The sequence below is a fragment of the Protopterus annectens genome, chromosome 1.part2, assembly GCF_019279795.1.
Source record: "Protopterus annectens isolate FY-2018-M chromosome 1.part2, PAN1.0, whole genome shotgun sequence".
In the NCBI taxonomy this organism is placed as follows: Eukaryota; Metazoa; Chordata; order Ceratodontiformes; family Protopteridae; genus Protopterus; species Protopterus annectens.
Window position 1 is genome coordinate 1,218,013,038 of NC_056727.1, and position 25,650 is coordinate 1,218,038,687.

Here is a 25,650-nt window from a genome sequence, read left to right on the forward strand (position 1 = left end):
TTTGCACTGTGCATTTCTTAATCATCATCATCTTTCAGCTTTTTCCCGGTTGGGGTCGCCACAGTGGAACTCTGGTCCGCTAATGATTGGCAGTTGATTTTTACGTGCCGAGTTGCCAGCCCTGATGCACAACCTTTAACGAAGGTATGCCCATTCACGCATGTCTCCACGCAGAAGATGCTCTAGCTGAGAATCGAACCAGACAGCATCTTACTGTAAGGTGACAACGCTACCATATAATTCAATATTCTTACATTTTTATCTGTACCTGTAAAATCATTCACATTTCAAAGTAATATGGATAGTGTAGCCATTATGTTAAGAAGCTATTATTCGCACCTGTTTATATTTATACACACACACACACACACACACACACACACACACACACACACACACACACACACACACACACACACACAATAGCTTTGTGTTGCATGCAGCCAGTAATGTTTGACAGGTTGATCTTTTATATAGTTGTTTTCTTGTCATCTCATTTGAATCAGTGTCACAGTTTACAACAAATTATCATGGAAATGATCAACAAAGACATAGGCAACCTTTAAACACTGGTCCCAACCCAGTTTGGCTTTTTCAAGGGAGGATCATGCCTACTAAACCTGGTGGATGTCTTTGAGAAGGTTACCAAGGCAATGAATGAGGGGAAAACTGTGTATGCCACCTTCCTGGACCTGGCTGAAGAATTAAGTACCATACTCTACTCTGGTATAGTTTGGCAAACTCATTGAACTGGCTTACAGACAGGACCTAGGAGGCCAGTTCACAATCTAGTGAGTTATGTAGGGGTTTATGCACAATTCAACGAGTGTGAAATGGCTTATAGACGGGACCTAGGAGGTCAGGATTGGTGATACCACCTCCACTGAGAGACTAGTCAATAGAGGGATACCTCAGGACTCCATGTTGGTACCACTCCTATTTGGCGTCTACTTCTCGGAGGTAAAGGCTAATGTCAAGGGCCTTTGGCAGACCACATTTGCAGACGACAGCAAATTGTGAACTGTCGTGTATTACACCCATGACACAAACCTCTTACAGGAGGATCTAATACAGACAATGTCTGGTGCCAAAGTCATAGACTAAAACTCAATGCCAAGAAATAAATTATAGTGCCTTTGGGAAAACTGCTACCCAGGTTAATTACTTCATCGGTGAGTCAGCCCTAAGAGCTGACGTAGTAGTCAGGGATCTGGGGATATATGTTGACAGTAATGTGTCCTTTGACCATCATATGGCCAAGGTAGTAAGAAAATTGTTCTACGTTGCCCAATTTAAAAGTAAGATTATGGTATCCAGGTCCAAGAAAGTTCTAGTGCCTCTTTATTTGTCCCTTATCGGACCCATGACTGAGTATAATGCCTCTTCGGTATGTTCCTGACAAAACATGTAACAGCTGGAATGCCCACAAATGGTCCTTACCAGGAGAATCTAGGGTGTAAACGCACATTTCCTGTGCAGATTATCTTAAAGCCCTCTGTCTCCTACAGGTTACTGAGAGGTTATCTATGCCTGGCATATAAGGCATCTCAGATCCATCTCTGAAGGATGCACCTTTTTGCAAAATGAACAGCATCAGAACCAATAGATCCAACATTTTAAATTTTGGTTTTGACATAAATAAGACATGTTGGTGAGACAGGTGGGTGTCTCGGAGGATCCCCATTCTCTGGAACAGACTTCCCTTCCATGCGAAACAGAGTCTGTCCCTAACCCTGTTTAAGTGCAACTTTGAAACCACAGGAAAATGCAGTGCCAAAAGCACAAACCATGTCAACAAATTCACAATAAAAAACTGCACTGAAGAGGCACTGAAGGCAGACAAAAGGCTCTGGAATCCACAGCAACCAAAACTTTTATTAAAAAAATAAATACAGCACTTTAAACATTTTAACTGTATCACCACATCTTTCATCTCTGTAGCACTGAGACTTCATCAGAAATGCTTCCTCACATAAAATCCCCTCCTTTTATTACAAATGAATCAACAATTCAATAAGCAATTCACACCTATAGATTAATTAAAGCACATAATTATATGCAAAATTTATTTTTTAAAAGAACAATAGGTTAAAATGCATCAAAATCAAGGCTGCTTTTGTGTAAAATTATAATATGTCTTATACCGTAACCCAAACATTGAATACAATCAGGAAATGCAAATATTTACAATACATGTGTGTATGTATGTGTATATATATATATATATATATATATATATATATATATATATATATATATATATATGTACGTGTGTGTAAATGAAAGTGTAAATCTCCATAAAAGACGTAATAAAATAAATATACATATCAATGTTGCCCTCTAGTAGCCAAAGCTGAGATATGGTGAAAGAACCAATGTAACCTAAAACAGAACATGGTAATTTATAAAGCATTAAAAATAGAAAAAAAAAAAAAACAATCCGTTAAAAATATACTTAGGATGTTGATCCTAACATTCTGTTGCTAGTACTATAATTTGATAAAAAAATACACGCTACCTAAAATAATCTACACTGCCTAAAGTAAGATGTTTATACTATAATCTGTCTGCTCTTATTTTTGATAGGGGTACTATGGAGATATTATCGTTCAAACGAGGAACCTCATTAGCCTGCAAGTAAATTTGCCAGTAGGTTTCCAGGTATTAAGTTCTTTCCTCCCATAGACCTCCTCTACTATTCCTAGGGACACTTTCCAGAGCAAAGAAAGTGAACCTGAAGTTTTTGCAGACCAGACTGTGTTTGAACAATACATTGTTAGTGTTGTTAGTAGTAATACTAACTATGCAGAAAATGCCCAATAGCAACCAGAATACCTCTGCAAACACAGTAAAGGCAAACAAAAATCCAGAAAAAATGCTGAGGTTATGCTCCAGTGTCCAAATCAAAGTAAAAAAAGCAGTCTTCAGTCTTCAATAAAGGTAAAAAAGCAGACTTGAATCGAAGAATAAAAGTGTAAGAAGTCTTCTTTTTCTGATTTATAAGAGAGAATACAGCTTTAATGGTAAATGGGTTATTGAGTCACATGATTATTTTAGTTAAGTATATATAGGTATGGTTTACCTTTGTTAGTATACACCTGAGGAAGCAATATGTGAAAGCGCTTGTGTGACAATAAAGAAGACTTCTTACACTTTTATTCTTCGATTCAAGTCTGCTTTTTTACCTTTATTGAAGACTGAAGACTGCTTTTTTACTTTGATTTGGACACTGGAGCCTAACCTCAGCATTTTTTCTGGAGTAGTAATACTAAGTTGATGCTCATAAAGTCTCCATTTCAAAGTTCTTTCAGTTTTGCACATGTAAAAGGCATTGCATGCTGAGCACATGGCCAAGTATTTAATGCATTTACTCTCCCAGTTACTATATTCTTTGGATTGTATCAGCTTGTCCTTAGTAGGAATATATATACAGCTAGTATTACTCGGGTAGGTGCATCGTGCCTTTGAATACAGTGCTGCACCCTTCTTCCCCAACACAGGGAAATATTTGTTTGGCTTATCTCTTCTGACATCCTGGATGACTTTGTTTAGTAAATAATAGGAAATTTCCTTTCCACAAACATGTTCTTTAGTCATTCACATTCATTAAAAAATCTTCATCCTCTGAAGTCATCCTAGAAGCTGTTATGAGCTGCCCTTTCACAATAGTATGTTTCTGTTTGTAAGGGTGAGCACTAGTGTAGTATAAATAAGAATTCGAAAAAGTAGGTGTTCTTATATTGTGTATTTAAACTTTCCTTCATGACTTACAGTGTGTAAAGTAACATCCAAGTAATGAACCTTTAATTTATCAATATTGTGTGCAAATTTCAAAAATTCTGTAGTTTGCCCTATATAATCCATAAACTCTACTAATTCTTGTTCAGTGCCAATCCAAAATGTGCAGATGTCATCCAAAAATCTCTTGTATAAGTTCCAACCTTGCACACATGGGGAGTTCCACTGAAACTTCTTTTCCCACATCTGTAGGATGATGTTGGCGTAGCTGGGTACGCAACTCGCACCCATAGCTACCCCACTAATTTGTTTATAAAATTCACTCTCAAATGCGATAAAATTATTGTGCAGAACTGTTTCCATAAGTTCTATTAGAATCCTAAATTCTTTAAAATTAAAAGTATTATTCTCCCCACAGCTTCTTCGAACCATTTTAAGCCTAATTTGTGAGGAATGACAGCAAATACACACACACACACATATATATATATATATATATATATAGAGAGAGAGAGAGAGAGAGAGAGGAAGATATATATATATATATATATATATATATATAGAGAGAGAGAGAGGAAGATATATATATAGATATATATATATATACATATATATAGATATATATAGATATATATATAGATATATAGATAGATATATAGATAGATAGATAGATATATATATAGTTTTTATTTATTTATTTATTTTTTAATTTCTCCAAGTCTTTTGGGTTTCTAGTAGCATGACTGGAATGGATCCAATTCCCAAGTCAAAGTATGATTAAAGTTCAAGAAATTAGTACTGTTTCAGTCTTTAATTGGGATGGTTAGGAGGGTGGCCTAATGGTTAAAGTGTTTGCCTTACAAACACAAAGTGCAGGGTTTGAGTCTCACAAGAGATAATTGGCTAGGCTTAAAATGGCTCACAAGGGCAGTTAGTCTAGTACTAATCTATGGTGTCGGCCAGAAGTTCTCTTCCCAGCAACCGCATTGTGCCTAGTAGTGACTCCTTCTGCAATTTTACGGAGTTACATTTATCGGTAACTTGTCTAAGTACGACTGTAAATTGTTTTTTACAAGACCCTTTGCTGCTACTACTGTTGGAACTGTCTGGGTGTCTTTCTTCCCCATTGCTGTCATTTCTGTGTGCAAATCCTGGTACTTCATGACTTTGTGTCTCTCTTTCTCTGTACACAAGACACTATAGTCACTGGGTGTAGTGATTTCAGTAATCAGTGCTACTTTTGTCTTCTTTTCATGAACTACCATATCTGTCTTTCTTGCATCTATTTTTTGAAATAGTGGTAATGAATGATCACGTGACATAAACTTCATTTTCTATGATGATTTAATGTTTCCATTGTTTTTCAGCTACTTTAATATTATAATGTTTGCACAATCCCAATGCAACAGTCTTGCTACATTGTTATCTCTTTCAGTATACGGTCCTTCTGCCATCAGTATCTCACAACCAGCAACAAGATGTGCAATTGTTTCCAATTCTGTTTTACAAAACCTACATTTGTCTGTTTCTGACATATGTTTAATGGACTTTGTAAACCAATGTGTAGTTCGTCCACTGTCTTCAGCTGACAATATTAACCTGTCCTCTTTTGGTTTAAATTCACCTCTTCTTAGCCATTCCTGATCCTGATCAACATGAGGTTGTTCCAAGAGTTTCCAATATTTGGACTATATTTCTTGCCTTCTCTTCTGATCCTTCACCTTATATCCTTTGTTTTTTGGCATATTGTTTGCTACCTGATTTTATCTACTCCTGATTTGATTTCATTTCCTGCTTGACACTGATATGCTTCTGCTAAATTAAGCAGGGAAGTCATCTTAGACTTATTCCCCTCATTTTCAAAACTTTCACTATGTTTGGGTCTTGAGGTAAGCAGATATGTATGCAGTCCCACTATTGCAGATCAGTAGATGTCAATTTTGAGGAGGCCCATACTTCCTTCAGAACATGCAATATATAGTCTTGGTATACACTGATTTTTATAAGTCATTTGATGAGCATGAAGCATCCTTCTTGTTTTCCTGTACAAACTATCCAACACCTTTTGGGGCCAATCAGTCACCCAAAACTGTAAGTTAGGACAGGAAGAGCAAATTGGTTTATAGCTTGGACTTTGTTTCTAGATGTCAGTGCTGTTTTTAGTATTAATTTTAAGTCTTCTAAAATATTCCTTACTGAGTTTTATTCGCATTTTTTCATGTTTTATTGTTGATCCTTTTCATTTCCCAAATATTTATACTCGGTCTTGCTCAAGTTCTTTTATATCACATTTCTGTCCCAAGCTGATGTTTTCTTGGTGCTGCAGCTTTCCTGCTTTAACGGTTGCTTTTGCACATTTATCAAGGCCAAATGACATTCTTATATCATGTGAAAAAGTTTTGACCACTTGCAGTTGTGCTTTCAGTTCCTCATTTGATGAACTGTACAGTTTTAAATCCTCTACTACAAAAAGAAGACAAGTCTTTACACTTTTTTGTTTTCTGGGAGCCAAATTGTAGCCATGACCTAATCTTTTAAGTAGACGGCTTAATGGGTTAAGGGCAAGACAAAAGAGCAGTGGTGACAGAGAGTCACCCTGGAATATCCCCTTTGAATTTTTATCCCTGGAATAATAATTTGTTCTTTGTCTTGGCTTTAACTGTATAGTTGTTTGCCACTGTTTCATGGTTGCTGTAATGTAATCAACCAGTGTAGACTGTGTCTTATAGATTTTTAAGCACTCTTTTTTTTTTTTTTTTTTATACATGAATGTGGGGTACTGTCAAATGCTTTTTTATAGTACATCCATGCCATACTTATATTCTTCCCCTTTTTGCAGTTCTCCATTATGACTTTATTTAACATCAGATGATCCTTTGTCCCATATGACTTTCTTTTATTACATTTTTGTTCTATTACCATGACTGAATTTTCTTCTAAATGACTGTAAACTGTCGGCATCAAGTCCAGTGTATAGTTTATACGTCGTCGGAAGGCAGGTTATTGTTCTGTAGTTTTTGGAATGGCTTGCAGGCTCACTCTTAAGCAGGAGTATTGTTTTTACTGTTAGCCAGGCTGGTGTCTGTTCAGGGTGTGCATATAAATATTTCTTACTCATGACTAAATCTCCATGTTGTTGTGTCTTTCGGCTTATCCTGGTTAGGGGTTGCCACAGCAGAACTCCGGTCTGCTAATGTTTGGTAGTGGATTTTTACGTGCCGAGTTACCAGCCCTGATGCACAACCTTCAACGAAGGCACGCCCATTCACGTATGCCTCCACACAGAAGACGCTCTAGCTGAGAATCGAACGGGACAACGTCTTGCTGTGAGGCGACAATGCTACAGCAGCATCTCCATGTAAAGATGTTAATACTTTCAACCAGAAGTTAGGTACTACATCTGGGCCCGGGGGTTTCCAATAAGGAGCTCTTCTTAACTTTGTTTCATTCTCTCTGGCTGTTACTTCGTCTGTCTTTTACTTCTTCTATCCATTTAGCATCTTTATGTTCTACAGGAGTTTCATAAATATTTCTGCAAAATGTATCTGTTTCTTCTTTTTTTGTGGTATTTGAATTCCTTTTGTCTTGTTTCCTAATTCTCTGTAAAACTTTTCTTTGGGTCCTCAGTAAATTGCTTGTCTTGTATTTTTTCTTTATATTTATCTGTGTGCCTTCTAAGTTTTCCTGCCTGTGCTGATATGTTTAGTTTGTTTTTTGAGATGGTGCACAGTACCTCCTGATCTGTTCTGATACTGTGCATTGCTTTTATCACGTCTATCTCGGAGTATTTTTCTTGATCTCTTCCCTCTTCTATACTCTTGTAACAGTGACACTTTTTGTTTTGACTGCTTTATAGTTTTCTCTATTCAATACTACCATGATGGCATTCAATTTCTCCCTTTCCGTTACTACCATGTGTTTTTGTGGCAAGACTTTGTTTGTTATTAATTTAGCTGCACACTAATATATTGTATTTACTTCTGTTATAGCGCAAGAATCTCTATGGACAGTCCTAATTACCGTATTCATTTGTTTTTATCAGACTTATAACATTTTGGGTTTTATTGACTTTCTGTAGTCTTTTTCTTTCACTGATCTTAATATGTCTGTCCATCTGTGTTAAGTCAAGCAACTCTTCTCTTAGATCATTTTCTTCTACACTTAGGGCATAGTCTTTATTTCCCATTTCCTTTAAGCATTCTGAAGATAGTTCCACAGTGTCTTCCTGTACCACATTCTCTTTGGTTTCATCCTGTGTCATACATTGCTCTTTCATATGGGAACTCACCGGCCTGTCACGCCACAACATTGGCTGTGTCAGAGTTGCCACAGTTTCCTGTTCCTCCCCTTGCTGTGCAACTCCAACTTAAAGTTTGTATTGGTTTCCTGTGGAAGGCCTTAAAGTATCTTCATCCTGCAACTGATCAGATGTTTCCCGCTCCACTGGTTTTGCCTTAATTTGGGGATCCATTGCTCTATTGTGTTGTTTTCTGAGTTAGATTTTGTACACTAAATCCTTCACTTTGCAAGTAATTCATAACTTCAGTTTCTATTTCTTTAATTTCTCAATTACTAATCATCTTTTCTGTGGTAAGCCACGGTGGTGCAGCGGTAGCGTTGTCGCCTCACAGCAAGAGGTTCTCCCGTTCGGTTCGCGGCTGGAGCACCTTCTGTGTGGAGTCTGCATATCCTCCCCTCGGTCAAGTGGCGTTCGCAAGACGTGTGAATGGGCGTGCCTTCGTTGAAGGTTGGGCGTCGGGCTGGAATCTCAGCACCGTAAAAATCGGTTGCAAATCATTAGCGGACCAGAGTTCTGCTGTGGCGACCCCTAACCGGGAAAAGCCGAAAGAAAAACAACGACGACTGATCATCTTTTCTGTTGTTCCTCTTTGTTTTCTTATTTTTTGTACTGTAAAATTTTTCCATGTCCAGATACCTATGCCTATATTTCTCTTCAAATAACTTTGGTGCTGCTCTTTTTATATTGATTGGGTTTCTTTCTCCTTTGCATAAATATTACACCATATTAAATCTCTTTTTCTTTCTCATGTCCATATTTCTTCTTCAAATATCTTGTGTTCCTCCTGTTTCTGCGTGCTTTGGGGACTCATTGTTCCATCATGCTGTGATGTAACCTGAGTTAGAATTTCTACACTAAATCCTTTACTTCGCAAGTATTCCATAACTTCATTTTCTATTTTTTTTTACTTCTACTTTACTAACCTTCTGCTCTATGTTAGCGCTTTGTGATCCTTTTTTTTTTTTGAAATGTTCTATGTCTGGATGCCTTTGCCTGTATTTCTCTTTGAATATCTTTGGGGCTTCCTTTTTGTGTTGATTAGTTTGGCTTTCTCCTTTGCATAAATATTGAACCATATCAAATCTCTCTCTCTTTTCCATGTCAATATTTCTTTTTTTATACTTTTAAAAAATCTGTAGATTTTGTTCTTTATATTTTTGTGTACCTCTGTTGCTTCTTTTTGTAAACTGTCCAAGGTTCCTTGATGTATATCATTTGTTTTAATGAACACAAATTTTTATTTGAAGTTTGACAATTTTTTTGTGGAAATATTTTTCTTTCCCCTAATTTTGTTCTTAATCTTTTTGTATATCTTCTGTCTGGAAATTCTGGGCTTCTTGCATAATAGTAACAGTACATAATTTCTTTCTTATCCTCAGTAGTCCACTCTGTCATATTTATGGCTCTTTTTTCGCCTGTCAGTTTTTGTGGACTCCTTACTCCTTCTACAACAAGGTGGGCCATCCTCCCCCTGGGCCTGACTAGCCCCATTATAGGAATGTTTCCATGTCCTGAGGTTTCTACACTGTCATTTTTTCCAATCCTGGCACCAGTGCACTTACCAGGATTGGGCACTTTTCTATCCTGGCTCTTATGCACCCAGCTATCTTTTTTATTTTTTTAACATACTTCTGTCCATGATATATGCTATATAAAATATAGTCTGTATATCACTGTCGTCTTAGTGAGATTAAAAAAACAGGGTCCACCTCGTGAGGGTACTCATCAAGACTTGATGAATTCAATTTCAGCAATACTACTCTCTTTTGCTTGCTGATTTTATCATCTATCCATTCGGATTCCCAGCTGTGTGAGTTTCTCAATGTTGCCTGAGTGGGGGATTGTGTCAGAAGTCTTGGTAAGTTAAGATAGGCTGTATGTACTGTTTTGCCTTCATCCGGGGCTTTGGTAAAATTCTTGAAGTCCAGCAGGTTTAATAAGCATGATCTACCCTTAACAAAGCCAAATTGGGTCGGATCAATAGTTTGAAAGTCACCTGTGTCTTCACTGATAAGGTCCATGATGATTCTCTTGATGGCCTTGCAGATAAGGCTGGTTAGGCTTATGGGTCTGTAATTCCCAGGGTCAGTAGATGGACCCCTCCCTTTGTGCAAGAAAATTACTGTTGCTGTTTTCACTCTGCTGGATCAAAGCTAGTACTTAGACTGTGGTTGAAGAGAGTGCCAAATGGTTCAGCTAGGTCCTGTTTTAGACCATTTAATAGGCAGCCTGGGATGTTATCCAGTCCCATAGAGGCTGTGTTTTTGGCCAAGGAGAATGTGGCTATGACCAGCTCTTTGGAGATACTAGGTAGAGGACTAGTGACAGGTATGCTTTGGGGTATGTCTGGTGGGGGACAGAGGGTTGAAGTTTGTGCCAAATCTGTCTGCTAGCAAGTTGCCAAGTCCTCGGGGTCAGTATGAGTGGTACCATCCACTACTAGTTCAGCACAAAGCTGGGCCTTCCCTTTTAGATTTCTGACATAGTTAAAGAATGCTTTGAGATTGTCCTTAGCTAGGGATGCTAGTTTAGCTTCGTAATTGGCTTTAGAGGACTTTGCAAGATATCTAATTTGCTTTTTCAAACTGCGGTGGGTGTCCTTCCTCTGCTGAATCAGTTCCCTTTGTTTGTAGACATTATTTTTTTCCTCTTGTTGTATAACCTATTTATGTTTGATGTCCACCAGGGTGGCTTGTTTTTTTGTGAGGATGTTGTTTTGATCCGTTCAGGTACAGCAGAGTCTGTACATTTGTGTAGGTGTTTATACAGGGCATTTGTGTACACCTGTATACGAGTCGTTGACAGTGGTAGCAGGGGGTTCAAAACTATTTATGCCGTCGCTTAGGAGGTTATAGTTTGCTTTGAAGAAATTGTTCATCCTTTTTGCTTTTGAGAGGGTTCAGGTATGATCGTTACTTCAAATGTGACTGATTTATGATCAGACCTTACCAGGGAGGGTAGCACACACTGCGTAATTCTGAGACCCCCTCTGTTGGTGAGTACTAAGTCTAGGACATTTGAGCCCCTTGTGGGGGTGCAGACTATCTGTTCCAGAACATTTGTATTAACAAAGTCCAGGAATCGTAGAATGAGTGTATTTGTGCTCGTATATGACTCCCATTTGATGGAAGGATAGTTGAAATCGTCATTGATCAAGGTATTTGGCTGTACAGTGAGTGAGTGAGTGAAGTAGGTCCAGGTAGGCAGAGTGATTCTTGTGGGGAACCTATAGCTAACAATGATATGGAATTGATTTTACCATGCAAGTTAGTTGGACTTTGAGTAGTTCTAGGGAGTCATACAGTTTGACCAGTCTTGAGGTGTATTTATCTTTAATGAAGATGGATACACCTCCGCTTTTGGTTATTTCACACTCATTTTCTAGTCTGAATGTGTGGATGGCGTTGTAGCTTTGGGTGCTCCCTGTGGTCTTGAACCATGTCTCTGTGACTGTGCAGATATCAGCATCTTCCAAGGTAATGAGTGCTTCCAGGGAGTGCACTTTCCAATTTAAACTCCTGGCATTAAGCAGCATAACCTTGAGTTTGTTTCTAGTGGATTTTTTTACGTTGGACATTTAGTTGTTATGGCATTGCCTAAAAAAGGCACTATGGGGGAGGCAAATACCTTTGCCATCAAATGAACATGGGAGCACAATGTTCAACACCGGAAGTATACCCCTCACTGGTGAGATCAGATCACAAACTAATCTCGCTGGAGGTCCTCATCCCACCCCCACCTGAAATAAAAAAGACCACAGTAAAGAACTTCTCAAAAGCCGACTTCACACTTCTAAAGACTAGTGTGGTCTCCTTTCAGGCCCCGAGCCGGGAAAACAATACTCAAGCCGCTGAATCACTTACAAACGCCTTCTACCAGCACCTGCAGGACTGCATGGATAAGGCAATCCCAAGCAAAACAAAGACTCTTTGTACCAAAGGCAAGCGTCCAGTCTGGTGGACCCCAGCCATAAACAAACTCTACAACAAAAGGAGGAAGCTACTACAAGATAGAGCAAAATCCTTAAAAGGTAAGACACCCTTGATCACTATAAGTAAAAAACTAAGAGCTCTCATAAAATCATCCAAAGCAAATTTCGAGAGAAAAATAGCTAAAGACTCAAAAGACAATCATAAGGCCTTCTTTAGCTATGTTAGAAACCTAGGAGGAAACTCCCAGATATGCTCAGAACTAGTTCAAAATGATGTGAAGATTACTGATCCTACAGACATTGCCAACATACTGGCTGACAGGTTCAGTGCAAACTTCTCCCCTCCCCAAAAGGAGAGATATCTATACCAAATGAGTGCAGCCCCCAAACATCTCCAGCGCCCAAGTGAGAACTGCTCTCTCCAAAGCAAAAACACAGCATCCATGGGACCCGATGGTGTCCCCGGCTGTGTGCTCCACGAACTCAATGAGGAATTAAACCCACAGCTAGGACAGCTGTTTAATCAAAGTCTTACCTCTGGATACGCACCCAGGGGTGGCGCACTGCAACTGTGGTCCCACTTCACAAAGGCGGTGCCTCCACAGACCCTGGAAATTACCGCCCATTAGCTTGACAAGCCTTATCTGCAAAGCCATGGAGAGGATCATAATGGACCTCATAAATAAAGACATAGGAATTTGCAGACTTTGGATCCAACCCAGTTTGGCTTTGTCAAAGGCAGATCATGCCTTTTAAACTTGGTTGACTTTTGAAACAGTCACCAAAGCCATTGATGAGGAAAGGCAGTCCATACAGCCCACCTCGATCTGGCTAAGGCCTTGATACAATACCCCACTCGGGTATCATTGAAAAACTCATCAGCTTAAATGTTAACCCATACATCACAAGATGGGTTGCAAACTGGCTGAGTGACAGAACCCACAGGGTCAGAGTTGCTGGCGCCATGTCAGACTCAAAGCCTGTCACAAGTGGTGTCCCACAGGGCTCAGTCCTGGGCCCACTCTTGTTTGGCATCTACTTTTCCAAGTACAAGCAAACACAGGAGGGTTATGGCTGACAAAGTTTGCAGATGACTGCAAACTGGGCGCCATAGTAGAAAACACATCTGACACAGATATCCTTCAGAAGGGTCTCACAGAAACGGATAACTGGTGCCAGAGCCACGGCCTAAAGTTAAATGCCAAAAAATGCATAGTCATACCCTTCGGGAAAAACAAGGTTACCCCTAGCTACCAAATAGGTGGCAATCCACTGAGCACAGAAAAAGTTATCAGGGACCTGGGGACCCAGGTTGATAGTAGTCTGTCATTCGACACCCATGTAGCTAAAGTAGTTAGGAAGTCCTTCTACATTGCCCACCTTATCATGAAGGGATTCTCATCTAGATCAAGGGAGGTCATAGTCTCCCTTTACTCATCACTCATCAGACCAATGATTGAGTACAATGCCCCATTCGAATGTATCTGACCCAACACTTGCAGCAGCTGGAGAGGCCACAAAGTTCCTCACCAAAAGGATAAAGGGTCTCAAAAATCTGTCCTATGCTGCCCGACTGAAAGAACTCCAGCTCTACTCAGTCGCAGCTTGCTCAGAGGTGACCTTTGCCTAACATACAAGGCCATGTCAAACCCAGATTTGATGAATATGCTTCACCTCAAAAATCTAGATCCATCAGAGCCACAAGGCGGAGACTTAAACCTCGACACGGCTATTAATAGGACGTGCTGGAGGGATAGATTCATCACCCAAAGACTCCCTATGCTGTGGAACAAAATCCCGGTACATGTGAGGCAGAGCACCTCGCTGGCCTTGTTCAAGAGAAATCTTGACCAATGGATGGGAGATCGCAGATTTACCCCAGGAATTACCTCAGTGTCACTGCTCGACAGAGGCACAGCAAAATAATGGGTATAGTTCCCCATACTAAAGGGGTGGCGTAAGCCACAAAACAATGGGCTAGGCTTATAAATGCCCTCGGGCAGATAGCCTAGTATGAACCTATGAACCTATGAACCTATGAAAGCTAAGAGGTGATAGGTGAAGACCATCCCTGGCAAAGCAGCATGGTCTGTCGACCATATCTTCTCAGGCTAACAGATACTGGATCCCCCTGGACTGACACCAGAAGCTAAGCCAGTTGTTGAAGTCAATCATTTTTTGTTTATATTGAAGCATCATCCTTGATGAAGGTAGACTGCTGCTTAGGGCTAGGGACATACCTGCCTGGGACGCACAATCTGAGAGTTCAGTCACGTTTCTCTTGATATAGTGCAGTGAGGTATGTCTCAAGTCATTCACTCCAACATGGACTATGGCAGAGTCATAACTGTACTTGTTGTAGAGAGACCTCAGTGCTTGTATGATGTGATGGAGCCTGGCACCTGACAAGCAGCTGACCCTGACCTTCTCTTTCTCTAGTCAGGTGAGAGGGACATCTGTGTGTCTCACTGTGGGTTCTCCTGTGACCAAGACTTCACTACATTGCTCAGGTTATTTTGTAGTGAGGTGAGCAGAAAAGCATATCATCCGGTGTACATATTTTTTTTAGTTTACTAGCTCAGCTGTCTGTCAGAATATACAGCCAAGCTACTTCATGTTCTTGTTAGAAAACATGGAGTGCTATCCAAATGAATGATACCAGCCATCTTTCTGTGGTACAAGTCTCATTTTGTGCATGACTTGGTATTGTAGCCAAAATGTTACATTTACTACTCTTTGCAGTATGTTCTGTTTCCCAGGTCTTATCATTGCTTACTTGGTCTGAGACTGTCTGTCTTTTCACCTGAACAGACAGAGTTTGCTCATGCTTCTGTGTCGTCCATTTTGGTTCATTACTGTAATTAAGTACATTGTGTAGTGTTTGGGCAATGCGTGTTATTTATTTTACTTAACTGATTTTCTTATTTTGAAAACATTTTCAGCTTTATATTTAGTAATAGTTTGTAAATTGGCTTTGCCTTTCAGAAGAGCTTAGTCAGCTTAAATTAAATACATTTGTGCTCATTATTTGTATAAAGATAAAAGGGAGTATGTTTGCTATAGACAACTTGATCATAATAGGCATACGTGGAGTATGTTTCGTTTTAGACACATTTATCATTAGATGACATCTGCAGTAGTGCAGCGGTAGCATTGTTGCCTCACAGCAAGAAGTTCTCCCGTTCGATTCTTGGCTGGAGTGCGGGGAGTGCCTTCTGTGTGGGGTCTGCATGTCCTCCCCGTGGTTTGGTGGGTGTTCGAAAGACATGCGTAAATGGGCGTGCCTTCGTTGAAGGTTGAATGTCGATCTGGCACCTCAGTGTTTTGTCAAAATCTACTGCCAATCATTAGCGGACCGGAGTTCCGCTGTGGCGACCCCTAACCAGGAAACGCCGAAAGACAACAACAACAACAAGTAAAACAGACAGTTAAGTTGAATTATACAGTTTTCACTCTGTGTATCTGAATAAGAGAAAATATATAGTTTGCTTTGAAGGGTATAACTGATCAATATAGTAAAACAAAATTGCAACAGTTTTGAAGTTTTGAGTACTCAAGAGTATCCATATAACTTTTTTTTGGATCACTGTGACCCATGAAATATTTCTTCTTTGATACGATTAACTCTGAATTGTACCAGAGCACATCTGAGTAAAGTAGTCTGTAATCAATGTAGAACTTTATGCAACTTGAAGTGAGTAAGGGCAAAGGACAGTGGAGCTACAAGGAGTGTAACAAGAAAAAGATCTGTTGAGGGGCCTTTCCATTTCATGCAGTTCTGGACAAATGCTGTTTTATCACTGGAATTCTCACATATGTGGTGTAAAATGTCATTATTTTTAGAATTGTTTGTAATGGAAAATATAAGTAAAGCATGCAACTTATAAATATCTGGTAACTGTTTTCAGGTAGAGTCCTGTGTTATGAATGAATCTCCTTCTAGTTCATCAGCAGAAACCGCAGCCAAAAAGCATGAAGAAAGACTAAAGAAGTTTAGGGAGTTGCACTTAAAGAGGGTAAGTCCAAAGAAATATCTCTGACATTGTAATTCTTTGCTTCTCTTCTAAGTGAAGGAGTCAAATGAGTGTAATGACCCTTAAGCACAACGAATGTGTCCATTCCTGCATTTACAATGCATTGACATTATCTTTGAAGTATGCCTTTTTTAAATCGTGTGCACTAGTCATTGATATCCTGTTACATAGGAACACAAAAATGCAATATAATGTTTTCTGAAATAATTTGTATGGTTGTCTTGGTATATATCTGTCAGTGCTGTGTTGTGTAGTGTTCAAGTATTATTTTAGAAGCTTTGTTGACTTCATAAGTTTACTTTAGGGAGTATGTAATATGCATAATCTAGCATTGTTATGTACTGCAAGGTTGCAGCTTCTATACTGGATGCAGTTTTACAGAGCTAGCAAATGACATCTTGCAGAATGAGTCAAATGTGGTATAGATGAAAAGTAATCCTGATGAATTTCATACCTGAATTTATTTAATATTTCTGTGGAAAATTTAAAATTGAAATTTACTTTATTAAGAAGCAGTAAGTCATGATGGAGAAAGCATTTTACTTGGATAGTAACTTGATTGAGGTATAGTGCCGTTAGGAAATTTAATAACAAAGAGGATTATAAGAGAAAAATAGCTTTATACAGGTTGAAGCATTGCCTTACTCTGAAGAGAGCAAATGTGACTTCCCCGAAAAAGCACATTGCAATAGGATAAGTTAACCCCTCTTTGTGTTCTCTCATGTGAGAGTGAAGTAACCTTTTTATTTATTTATTTATTTTTATTTTACATTTGTTAACCGGGCTAGTCTGACTGGATATATTTCCATTTTCAGCAGAGGCCCGGGGAGAAAAGCTCCACATATGGACATGTACTGTCTACACCTAATAGTGTAGACAGTACAAGTAGAGAAACAAAGAACCAAAGGACTGGTGTGATGAAGTTGGGGTGCTCAGTAGCATCCTTTGAACTGCTGCCAGTGCCCTGTGCTACTCTGACAAAGAAGTAAGGAGTCCCAGAATTGCAAAGAGTGGCTCAGGGTGTGGTTCATGAGTCATGGATCTGGTTTAGTTGGAGTCTGGGATATCCATGGAAGAATTAGGATGTGTAAGCCATGGATGACCTCCATTTAATTATTAATGAAAAACACCAGATGAAACCAGGACTGGAAAAGTGCATTAAAATGAACTGCAGGGATAGCAGAGAGATGGTATCATGGAGAGGAAAGGAGGATAGGGAGAGGAAGGTAAGGGTGGGTGTTGACACTGAAGCAGTACCTTTGCAGAGAATGTGTGATAGACAGCCAAGGTATGCCACACTAGGATCCTTGGTAGTAATATGCGCTGTCAACACGTGGTACGTGTAGCTGGAAGCATTCACTTTGTAGGTGTTACAGAACTGATCATAATGAGTGAGATGCTAATTATGTATTGGATGGACAGAGTTAGAAAGGGGATGCACAGTTTATGTAAAAGCTGGATCTGCTCCGCACTGTAAATTAAAATAAGAGGAGAAGGGTTAATTAAGATGTCAGACCTTGAAACTTTTCAATAAATTATTTTTGCGAGGGGTTGCACACATGTTAACTTCTTACCTCTTATTGTCAGACAAACCTTCACCCGTGTCACTTCTGCTTTTTCTGGTATACCTTTGCCTTTGCTACTTCTCCCTGTCTGTCTGCCTTTCTTTCTTTCTTTCTTTCTTTGTTTCTTCACTTCTGCAGTCATACCTTTGCAGTCCCCTCCACACAGTCTTCCTTCTATTTGCTGGCGAGGGATCACATTTCTGTAAAGGGTTTGAAGCCTGCCCGACTCATTTCCCTCTCGTGCAATGGTTTCATGATAACTGTACCTCCATGTGCATCTGCCCAATACATCCTACCATCAACCCCTAAGCTTTTGTCACAAGTCACTAGAATCATTCCATGGCTGATGGGTTTGTCCTTTTTCACCTGGGCTAACTGCTCCCCTAAAGGTGGAGGAATAGCTTTCCTAGCCAGCCTTCTAAGTCTCTGAGCTGTTCCTTAACCTAGGTAACTTATGTCATGGTCTGATGTCTTGTCCCCAGGTCTGTAGGCCAGATTGGTCCATGAAACTTTATTAACAAAGCAACCAATATAAGCCACAAGATGCTAGAAAGAAAAAAAGTAAAGATGATTTATAATTAGAATTAGTTGATGCAAAGAAATGGGGAGCTCAAACATTCTAACACTAAGCTGGGAAATACCAACTTCCAAGGTGTGGAAGGAGATTGAGATTGATGGAGGTACCGATAGATGTAGAACCTGAGCAGAGCCAGAGGTGCAACTAGCTATTTTTGCACTTGGTGCAGTAACCCTTTCTTATGCCTCTCCCCCAAGTAGCACAAAAAAGCTCTCCTTTTTTGAACTGTAACACGCAGTTGCTGCAGTTTATACTCCACATGGAGGGCTGTGTTGCTCAGTTTTGACAGCAAATTCAATAACTTCACTTATTTCTAAATGCAGGTGTTCACTAAAGAGGAATTGGGATCAGTTGATTTTGCCTCTTAACACTTTTCACTGGTGTAGCTAGGGTGGGTGAAGAGAGCAGCCACTCCAGGTGCACAAAGGATAAAAATCCTTCAGGGGGTGGTAATATGGTGGATTCTGGCTTTTTTATTGCTGAATAAATTACAGAAGTGGAGAAGCAGTTGTCTTTAAGCTACAATGATAATGCCATATTGTCATTTCTGATCTCTGGATCAAGAGGGCCGAGGACAGTGAGGACCCCAGGCTTTGACTCAGTAAAAGTTAAGAGCTGTATTAGGAGTGGAAGGCGAGATCTTTGATTTTGTTTTTTTCAAACACCTTTATTGAATTATCACTTGTGACATATGCAAATTTAAATTCATATAAAAGTAATCAAGTTATATTAATGTAATGAACATTATACTTCACATACATTGCTATATACCATATGACCTAAGCAATATTACATAAGTTATTGAATTCCTGCCTTTTTTAACAAGAAACATCTTTATTAAACCATTACTTACTGTATAGACAGTCATACATTTATATAAATGAAAACAAACCACACTGACACAATCCTAGTTGCAAGCATTTTATATCACAAACCATACTGACACACTCCCAGTTGCAAACATAATACATCACTTATAATCTATCCAATCTTTCTCACTCAAACATTAAATAGCTCATTTAAGTCCTGCCACCTTTTAGACCTCCTTCCTCCCTTGTATGTATTATTCCCACAATTCCCATTTTTTCCTACATAGTTTGCTCCTACCCTTTTCTAAAGATCTCGATTCCAGTTGTTTTACCTCTGTTACTATATTCACTGCTTCCAGTATAGTTGGTTTAGATTTTGATTTCCATTTTCTAGTAATTGCTTTTTCGGCAGCCACCATTATTAGACACGCAAGGCCTTACCATGTGTAGACAATTCTGATTCTGTATCATAGCTCAGAAGCATCATCTCCCTCGTCAAGCTAATCTGTCCATCCAGCATCTCCAACAGTGCATCCCGCAGGGAATCCTTAAAGTCCACCAACTTACAGCGCTCCCAGAAAATATGTTCCCAATTACCTCTTTCTTCCCCTTCACACCTCCAACATTTACTGTCTGCCTGAGGAAAAATTCTCTGGAGTCTACTTGGGGTATACAAATATCTATATAAATATTTCCAGGCAAAAATCCTAAATTTTCTAGATTTTATTTTATATTTGGGATATATACATATATCCTCTCATTGTTTCTTTGTGAATTGCTTATCCAGTCTCTCCTCTCAATCCTTTCTAACCTCCTCTGATTGATTTTTATAGTTATCATGCAATATTTTATATGCTCTACTAAAGTATTTCTTTTTTTAATGACCGCTTCTGTTCTAGATTCTATTAAAAAACTCTACCAGTTCTGGTCTTTCATTTAGGATCCCCCCCATTTCTTTCTCTTTGCCTTTACTTTGCTTTCCCTATTAGGGATTGATATCAATCTCTAACCTGCGGTCCAAATAAATTAATGGCATCTTCCCATTCTGTCATCTTTCCGTGTCTAGTTATTTGCTCCCAATACCTTGGTTCCTTTGCCAGTTTTCTCCAGTATATTGCTGCCCCCTCTTCCCTATTGTCTGTAGCCCTAATTGCAGTCATCCCTATTGGCAGAATCTCCTTTCTCTATTCCCGTGTTGGCTTAGATCTTAGAATACTTTCTGCTATTTTATGAATATATTATTCTGTATGATTATTGTTATACTCCTTTAAGGTCTGTATCCAAAATCCCAGTTTCTTCCTGTTACTTGAGCTTCCCCCCTTGTTTCACCATCATCTCTTTCCACTTTGAATTATAGTTTCTGCTTGCGCTACGTATAGGAGCTTTTATTGTGTTGCTCTGAAATACCCCTTCAACTCGAGTAATCCCAATCCGCCCTCCTTCTATTGGAAGAATAAACTTATCTCGCATGACTCTTGCTGTCTTCCCCTCGAAGATGAAATCTTTCAGCTCTTTATTAATCACTATCCAAACTTCTCCTTTGGTTGACAAAAAATATATCTGACCTGTGTATAAGACTAAAGGGACTGAAAAACTTTTAACTGCTTGTATTTTACTATTGATATCCATATAACAGAACTTCCATTTTTCTCAGTTTTTTGTATTATCTTTTGTTTAGTCTCTTCACACATATCCTTAGCTGCCCCACCGGTATCATTTTTAATCCATACTCCTAAATACTTCATTGTATCATGTCCCCATAAGTATGGATATTGCTGAACCAATGTGTATGTGGGTGCATAATTTACTGCTATTGCTTTTGTTTTAGCTTCAATAATTTTGTATCTCAAAAAGGTTTGAAACTGTCTCAATATGTTCCACAGCACTGTAATGTCCCTTTCTGGTTTTGGCAGGTATAAAATAATGTCATCTGCAAATAGACCCAGCTTTTCTTGACTACCATGCCAATTATATCCTTGAATTTCTGAGTCCTGTATTTTCTTTGTCAATGGTTTTAAATATAATGCAAGTAACAAAGGGGAGAGAGACGATATCCCTGACTGGCTCCTCTGGTCAAGCAGAAATTATCAGAGAGGAGCCCACCCAGTTTAATTTTCGCCTCTGCTCCCTCATATATCCTACTAATCAACCTTATAATTTTATCAGGGAATACAAATGCTTCCAATGCCCTGCTCATAAAGTCCCAGTTTACCCTGTCAAATGTTTTCTCTTCATCAAGTCAAGACCCACCAACAGCAGTGGTATTTTCTTGCATTCTGTTTCCCTGTGGATCATCACTGTTCTGTTAATGTTATCAAATGTTTGCCTTCCCGCCACAAAACCGCATTGATCCATATCTATCAATTTTGGCATCACCTTTGCTATTCTTTTAGCCATTATAGACATAAACACTTTATAGTTATGATTTAGTATTAAAACAGATCTGCGTAAAGCTGGACCTGATGGATCTTTACCTTCTTTAGGTATTACAGCTACTACCGCTTTCTTCCAGGATGTTGGTACTTCTCTTCCTCTTAAAATACTGTTAAACAAAACCTTCCAAATTTGTATCAGTTTTTTCCCCTCCTATTTTCAATACTTCCACAGGAACACTGTCTATTTATGGAGACTTTCCTGTAGATTAGTTATACAACATCATTTTTATCTCATCACCTCCTATCCTAACTGTTGGTAATTGAGCTTTCTCTACCTTTAGCCTTGGCGTATTTAATTCTTCCATAACCATTTCCATTTGTACATTTTCTTGATTTCCATATTTCTTTGCTTTATACAGACTTTCATAGAATTCCCCAAATATTTCTGATAGTTCTACAGGATCTCTTGTTATCTTTCTTGTTATAGGCTCCCCAAGCTTGGTGACAGCCAATGTTTAGTAGCCTTGATTTCATCCCGTAAAAGTTAATGGAAAATATTTTGTGTGACAGGCTGCTGTAATTCTTGAGTAGGGCTGTGAAAAACAGACCTTAGTATGTTGTATACTTGGAATTTTGCCAAGTCTAGCTAGCCAGTAACAAAACTTCTTGGTCATATGTAGAGCAAACTTGGTAGCTAGAGAAGTGGTTGTTGGTTACTACAGGCTGGCAGCTGGGGTGGGAGATTTGTATATATTGTATAAACAATAACTATTGGATTCTCCTGTTCGATTCATGGCTGAAGTGCCTTCTGTGTGGAGTCGGCATGTCCTCCCCGCGGTCGAGTGGCCTCCGAAAGACATGCGTGAATGGGCGTGCCTTCGCTGAAGGTGGGGCGTCGGGCTGGCAACTCAGCACCATAAAAAAAAGATCTACTGCCAATCATTAGCGGACCGGAGTTCCGCTGTTGTGACCCCTAACTGGGAAAAGCCAAAAAGACTAACAATAACTACTGGAGATTCTCAATGCCTATTTACCTGTTTGTTTACCTTTTAAGTGGGCACAGACAACAAAGATACATAGATTACTACATTTGTGACATTCTACAAAAGTCTCTCTCCCTTTTTGGGATTCATAGTTTAAACATATAAAATGCCAGGGACTGTTATTCTTAATGTACTCACCTTGAGGTACTCCAGTGTTCTGCTTTCCTGTTTGTTGCTTTTTCAGTGATTGTCAGTTAATGAGCATACAGAATCAATTGTATAAAATAACTGGTCTTGAATTTTTATTCCGCAACGTATACAGCCATGTCTGTCCACAGAATGAAGAACCTTCGACAGGTAACCTGGTTTCTAGCCGATAATGGAATTCCGTTCCATCTCACTTATGTTATTTAAAAAGTCCATAATTTACATGTAATTCCATAGTCGATACATAACTCTGTAACACTTGAGAATGCCTCTCAGATGGAGGGAAAAGAAAACTGCTGTACAAGGAAAAAGAAGGTACAGCAATACTATAAAGAACTTTAGCAGTTAATGTTGATCTTCCTTTTGAAATATTTCTGTAGTAGATAACTATTGGTATTACCTCTTCTGATACTACCCAGCTTGGCATGTTTCTGAAATTTCTCCATTTAGAAGTATGCTTGCTTCAATCTGGTATACATCATGATATTGCAGATCAGGCTAGTAGAGCATGTCCAATCCCTACAGCACTTTTATCTTCTGGCACAGTTCACATCTCGGTCTTAACTTTCATTATGAGAAAATTCCTACTTTAGATGCCCAGGTAACTGTGCCTGTGGGCTGCCCTACACATGCTTGACGTGAAATTGCTTGTGAGTCAGTAGCACAGATAAAAAAGACGAATGGCATAATACCGAATGGGTTTAAAATGATCCAGGGCTATTGCTAGAGCAGTGCGAGACACAAAGGAGCAAGAGACCAGACTTTGGACTCATCTTTCTGTTCTCCCCACAGGGTGGCTGTGCTTATTGTGCTGGTTGTATGTTCCCTTTCAGTTGCCAAGGAGGTTGGAGCTCATGCCACTCGTTAAATGAGGAAGAAAAGGTTATAAGAGATGCACTGTCAATGCTTGTCCTTCGGAATGTTATCTCTGTAGCCAGGGACTAACTGTTTTTGCACCTTCTGATGCTAGGAAAGTTGATGCTCTTTATAATCCCCAATCTGAGTTTAGTTAAAGTCCTAATTAAGCATTTTAGAAAAACTGCCGTGGAAGCATTTCACTCCAGTGTAGGTTGTAGAGAAGATAGCATTTTTCCACCTTACCTGTGGGTGTGGAGTCTTAAGCTTTTGATAGGGTAGACAAGATGGTGTTTTCTTTTCCAACATAGGTGTTAAATCTTTCAGCTGTTTATCTCACCTGTCTGTCCAGGGTCCAGTTCTGCCTATTGGATTAGCAGTGGCGACGCTGGATACACCATGCCTTCAGACAGAGTTAAGGGGCTCTACTTTTGCCTTTCCCTTGTTCTGAAGGAGTCTATAGATATTCTGAGATTTGTAACATTTTACAAACAAGACATGACTCTTCCAGCTTATTTTTTAAAAGCAGCATGTGGTTATAACATTATTACTAATATACTCTAGTTGGCTAGTAATCATTCCCACTCTAAATTAAAGCGAGGCACATTTTTGTATACATGTCCTTGGGAAACATCAGGAAGTGGCAGATACAAGTGATCAATGTTTCTGCATATCTGTGAGACTTGGTTACTATTGAACTATGCAGCTGCATTCTGCTGTACAGAACAGGGTATGTCACTGTGGTAACTATCTGACTGTGCATATAATTGGTATTGGTATAATTTTTTTTTTTGTGCACATTATATTAAACTTTTCTATGTAGTTTTGGAATTGTACCAGTAGGAAGCACTAAAGACAGGTACTCTAAGAATACTTCAGAATTGCTACAAAAGCCATAAAAAGTCGTACACAAAAATTTTGAGAAGGGCTGACCTGGAAGCCATGAGGACAGTTATAGTCTTGAATCTGTGGGATAACTGAAAGTCTTCTTGAGAACATTGAAGAATAAGTTAGGAGACCTGCTGTAATTTGTAGTAAACACTGGAGAGGGAGTTGTGAAGAAAATATTGAGAAGACATCTGAGAGGAAGACAGAATATGAAGATGTCAAGACTGTATTAATGTACTAGAAAAAGTACATTTTCCCAGCATTATGTGTGTGCATGTTTATAAATGTCTTTGTGTGTGTAGTTAATGTGTGTATATGTAGGGTTCCTGTCAGAAGAACAAAGATGCATTATGTCGAATGCATCTTCGTCGAACTGTAAATGTCGAAAACGCAAAATGATGAAGCAGCTTTTAAACGAATTCTTTCCCTGGGAAAGAAGTCGCTTGGACACTTCCGTCACTTTGCCATTTTCGGCACTGTAGTGCGATCTCGGAGTTGGTATATTTAAGTAGGGGGGTGTGGTGGTCGAATTCCCTCACTTAAAATAGTGTTTAGTGTGGTTTTTTTTTTGTTTTTTTTTTTTGAGAACAGAAAATCTTTTTCCCTGGAAAAAAATTTGCTGTTCTGGTGTTCACTCTTTTTTTTGTTTTTGTTCTTTTGTGGTCGATATAACAGCGTTCGAGGTTATAACATAGACCGTATATATGTTTGTGTGTGTGTGTGTGTGTGTGTGTGTGTGTGTGTGTGTGCGCGTGCATATGGTGTGTGTGTGTGTGTGTGTGTGTGTGTGTGTGTGTGTGTGTGTGCATATGGTGTGTGTGTGTGTGCATATGGTGTGTGTGTGTGTGCATATGGTGTGTGTGTGTGTGTGCATATGGTGTGTGTGTGTGTGTGTGCATATGGTGTGTGTGTGTGTGTGTGTGTGTGTGTGTGTGTGTGTGTGTGTGTGCATATGGTGTGTGTGTGTGTGTGTGTGTGTGTGTGTGTGTGTGTGTGTGTGTGCATATGGTGTGTGTGTGCATATGGTGTGTGTGTGTGCATATGGTGTGTGTGTGTGTGTGTGTGTGTGTGTGTGTATATATGGTGTGTGTGTGTGTACATGTGCATATGGTGTGTGTGTGTGTGCATATGGTGTGTGTGTGTGTGTGTGTGTGTGTGTGTGCATATGGTGTGTGTGTGTGTGTGTGTGTGTGTGTGTGCATATGGTGTGTGTGTGTGCATATGGTGTGTGTGTGCATATGGTGTGTGTGTGTGCATATGGTGTGTGTGTGTGTGCATATGGTGTGTGTGTGTGTGCATATGGTGTGTGTGTGTGTGTGTGTGTGTGTGTGTGTGTGTGTGTGTGTGTGTGTGTGCATATGGTGTGTGTGTGTGCATATGGTGTGTGT

General features: G+C 39.3%; 1 protein-coding gene across 1 annotated transcript in view; it reads left to right on the plus strand.

Moving 5' to 3' along the window:
- Positions 1-25,650, plus strand: part of SYF2 (SYF2 pre-mRNA splicing factor) — a 669,776-nt gene that overhangs the window by 39,719 nt on the left and 604,407 nt on the right. Inside the window, exon 2 of the mRNA XM_044060077.1 lies at positions 15,878-15,985. Coding sequence (XP_043916012.1) covers positions 15,878-15,985 — 108 coding nt within the window. The remainder of the gene's footprint in view (positions 1-15,877; positions 15,986-25,650) is intronic.